Source organism: Aptenodytes forsteri, unplaced genomic scaffold (assembly GCF_000699145.1).
Source record: "Aptenodytes forsteri isolate BGI_AS27 unplaced genomic scaffold, ASM69914v1 Scaffold428, whole genome shotgun sequence".
In the NCBI taxonomy this organism is placed as follows: domain Eukaryota; kingdom Metazoa; phylum Chordata; class Aves; order Sphenisciformes; family Spheniscidae; genus Aptenodytes; species Aptenodytes forsteri.
This window is the reverse complement of record NW_008794177.1, coordinates 370,959-374,408: the sequence shown is the minus strand read 5'-3', so window position 1 is coordinate 374,408 and position 3,450 is coordinate 370,959. Positions and strand designations below refer to the sequence as shown.

Sequence of the window (3,450 nt, the reverse complement as noted above, 5' to 3'; positions counted from 1 at the left end):
GGTGGGAGAATGGACTGGGAACAGAGTGGGTGGCTGTTGTCCCCCTGCCATCTGTGCCACTTGGAGGAGAAAGAAGGTGACTGTGAATTGGAGGAGAGTGGGACAAAACTGGGAGATGGAAATTGCTCACAGCCACCCATGACGATGGTATCCAGCACCAGGGGCACGAATATGTGTGTGCTCTGGATGTGCCGGCACTGGAAAACGCGGTGCTGCTCGTTGGGGTCCTCTGCAGCAGCCGGGTGTTTCCATGTGAGGAGGTGGCTCTTGGTGGGCACAGAATGTGGGGCTCCAGCTGGGGTCTCAGTCTAGCGCAAGGGCTTTTAGCTGGTGGGTACGTCTTTCAGAAAGCAGTGAACTCAACATCTTCTGATGCCTCCCGGTGTGCTGTGTCCGGAGGAGGTGCTGGCATCCCTTTGTAAACACACGGGTGGCTGGAGAGCTGCTTGTCCACTTCTTTCTCTGACTAATACCTGCAGAGTTCCCCCTAGCGTGAGCAGACATCTTGTCTACCGAGATGGAACCGGGAGCAGTTTGTGCCCTCATCGTCCTTTGTTAAGTTATTTTGCTGCTTCTTTTTCAGGGTAAATTCACGCTGCTGCGAGACACCAGAACAGATGGCAGCTTCCTGGTGCACCATTTCCTCTCCTTCTACCTCAGAGGTATGTCAGCAGCAGGACTCTCCAAGGCAAGGCTTTGCCTTTGCCTGCTCCTTGGAGGTTCCTTCGGTGTAAAGTGTTTCTATGTGAGCAGAGGCTGGTTTTGCAGAGCGTCAGGCATCCTCGGATTAGCGCAAAGCTTTGGGGTCAGGATTTATGGATCCCAGTCCTGAATTGTTCTTGGGGCTTGCTCTATATCCTTGGGTACATCCTGTAATGTCACCTTGCTTCATCATTAGTGCAGTGAACATTGTAAATCACATGGGCATCTGACAGTGAGGTGTTGACTGTAATTCCTTCACTAGCTAGGTGTAATTAAAAATGTAATTAAAAATACCAGGAACAACTAACAAATAGATAAGTTGGTAGTGAGTAAAGAAACAAACACAGAGCCTGGTAAGTTGCCTAATTGCTTTTCTGCTAACAGTTTCACCTGTGAGTAACCTAACAGCCCCTGCAGAGCAGGTGCTGGACTCATGGACTCCTCCAGCTTTCTGCTGGCAAAGGAGCCAGCTCAGTGAATCTGGTACCCATCAGACTTGAAACTTAGCTGAGAGTGCTGTGCAGGTGGTGGGGCAGAGTGCATCCTGCCCCCCACAACTGCCACTTCCTCAGCTATGGCTTTACCTCGTTTTAAAAAAAATTGTTTTCCTTAATTGAACAGAGTCAAACTGCAAGAAAGCTCGTGGAGAGCAGGTTATTAACAGTGTGAACGGTTCAAAGGGACAGCCCTGCCGAGGCTCTACCTCAAGGTCTGCCCGAGTCCCCGCATGGCTCTGCTAACGTGCTGACCTGCAGCACTGTCCTGGGAGTTGCTGCACGGGGCTGCCCGTCTGCCTGGGAAAAGCTTTACCGTCTTTTGTGGTTAGGAAGCCCTTTGGGATTATTAATGCATCTCGAGGCAGGTGTGCTGGCTGTCACCCTCTCATTCAATCCTGGAACCTGGGTGCCAGTGTACTCTGCGTCTGTAGCACCCCCATGTTGTCCAAGTACCTGCTTGGTGCTCAAAACCTTTGGGAGCTCCTGAGGGGTCAGTGAAGGCTCAACTGGGGCCACGGACTTGTTCCACTTGAAATCCATGTCCTGGTCTCTGGCAGGGAGAAACAAATACACTGATTTTGTTCATACCCAAACTATGAGGCCAGCTTGTCACATGCCGGGTTTTCCAAAATCACATTTTAGTGAGGTGTCTTTGTCAAAATTGCTTGTTCTGTGTTTTTCCAGACAAGGTCACTTGCCCTGTGAGAGCCAAAATGGGAATTTTTGGCATGTCAGTGGTTTCAGTAGTTCGTGTCACGGTCGGCCGTTGGCCACCTTGCAGTAGTACCAGCAAACAGTGCCAGGAGATCCCAGGGCAGGATGGCAGGAGACAGAAAAGGGGCCTCCTACTTTTTTTATGTCATCTTTTTCTTGTTCTTTCTCTTTCTTTTTAAACTGATTAACATTTTCCCTAATGTGGAAATCCTATAGAAAGGTGAAAATTGAAAGCCCAGCCACGAGCAAGTGAGGGGCTGCCTAGACCTGTCTCACTTCAAGGCCTTTCCAGACAGATTTGTAGCCTGGCTGCTGTGATTTATGTGCTTTGATAGTGGCAGCTTGCAAAATTGAAATGATAACGTGTCTTTTTGTCTTCTCACTCAGCTGGCTGTAAGGTTTGCTTTGTGGCCCTGCTCCAGTCCTTCAGTCACTATAACATCGTAGCACAGAAGCTGGTAAGTCTCTTGGTGTAGGTTAATAATTACAGGTGCGGGTAGTTTCTGTTGGGTGGAAGGGAATGAGAATGGGGAATGGGAATTGCAAAAACCTGGCTACGAGGCTCACTGCAAGGGCCCCACCGGGCTCTGCCCCGGAGAGGGCAGGGAGCTGAACAGCTGCTTGCTTTCTTTGTGCTTAGAAATGTTTTCTGGAGGTCAGCATTCCCCAGACAAGCCCAGACTGGTAGATGTAGTTTCATTAGTGCTCTGGGGAGAAAAATGCCGTGGTGTCTATGTCCCTAGGGCCTCTCTGTACGCCTGCAGGATGCACTGGCTCTACGGCACAGGAGGTCCTGGGTTGACTTTACCCTCTGTCCTGTGGTTACGTTAGGATGAAGTCCTTTGGGCCAAACTACCTGTAAATTCAGAAGGACACCTGTATGCCTCTTTTGGCCTCTGGGCCAAGCCATCAGTTTGAGGCATCTGAGGAGCCACAAGCGCTGAGTATGTTCTTACAGATTTCCTTCCTGTGGTGAGTCGGGCAAGGATTATGTGTACCCTGAAACAAGGAAATGGAGAAACAAGGACACCTGTATGCCTCTTTTGGCCTCTGGGCCAAGCCATCAGTTTGAGGCATCTGAGGAGCCACAAGCGCTGAGTATGTTTTTACAGATTTCCTTCCTGTGGTGAGTCGGGCAAGGATTATGTGTACCCTGAAACAAGGAAATGGAGAAACAAACATAGTGACAAAGGGTGAGGAAAAGACTGAGGTACTTAATGCCTTCTTTGCCTCAGTCTTTAATATTAAGCCCAGCCCCCTGAGCTGGAAGACAGGGACGGGGAGCAGAATGAAGCCCCCATAATCTAAAGGGAAATTGTTAGCGACCTGCTACACCACTTAGACACACATAAGTCTATGGAGCAGGGGAGATGGGATCCACCCAGGGGTACTGAGGGAGTTGGCAGAAATGCTCACCAGGCCACTTTCCATCATTTATTAGCAGTCCTGGCTAACCAGGGAGGTCCCAGTTGACTGGAGGTTAGCAAATGTGACGCCCATCTACAAGAAGGGACGGAAGGAGGATCCAGGGAACTAC

General features: G+C 50.0%; 1 protein-coding gene across 1 annotated transcript in view; it reads left to right on the top strand.

The window, feature by feature from the left end:
• The first annotated feature begins 517 nt into the window (after window positions 1–517).
• Window positions 518–3,450, top strand: part of ELP6 (elongator acetyltransferase complex subunit 6) — a 16,460-nt gene continuing 13,527 nt past the window's right edge. Inside the window, 2 exon segments of the mRNA XM_009284675.2 lie at window positions 518–662; window positions 2,301–2,371. Coding sequence (XP_009282950.1) covers window positions 518–662; window positions 2,301–2,371 — 216 coding nt within the window.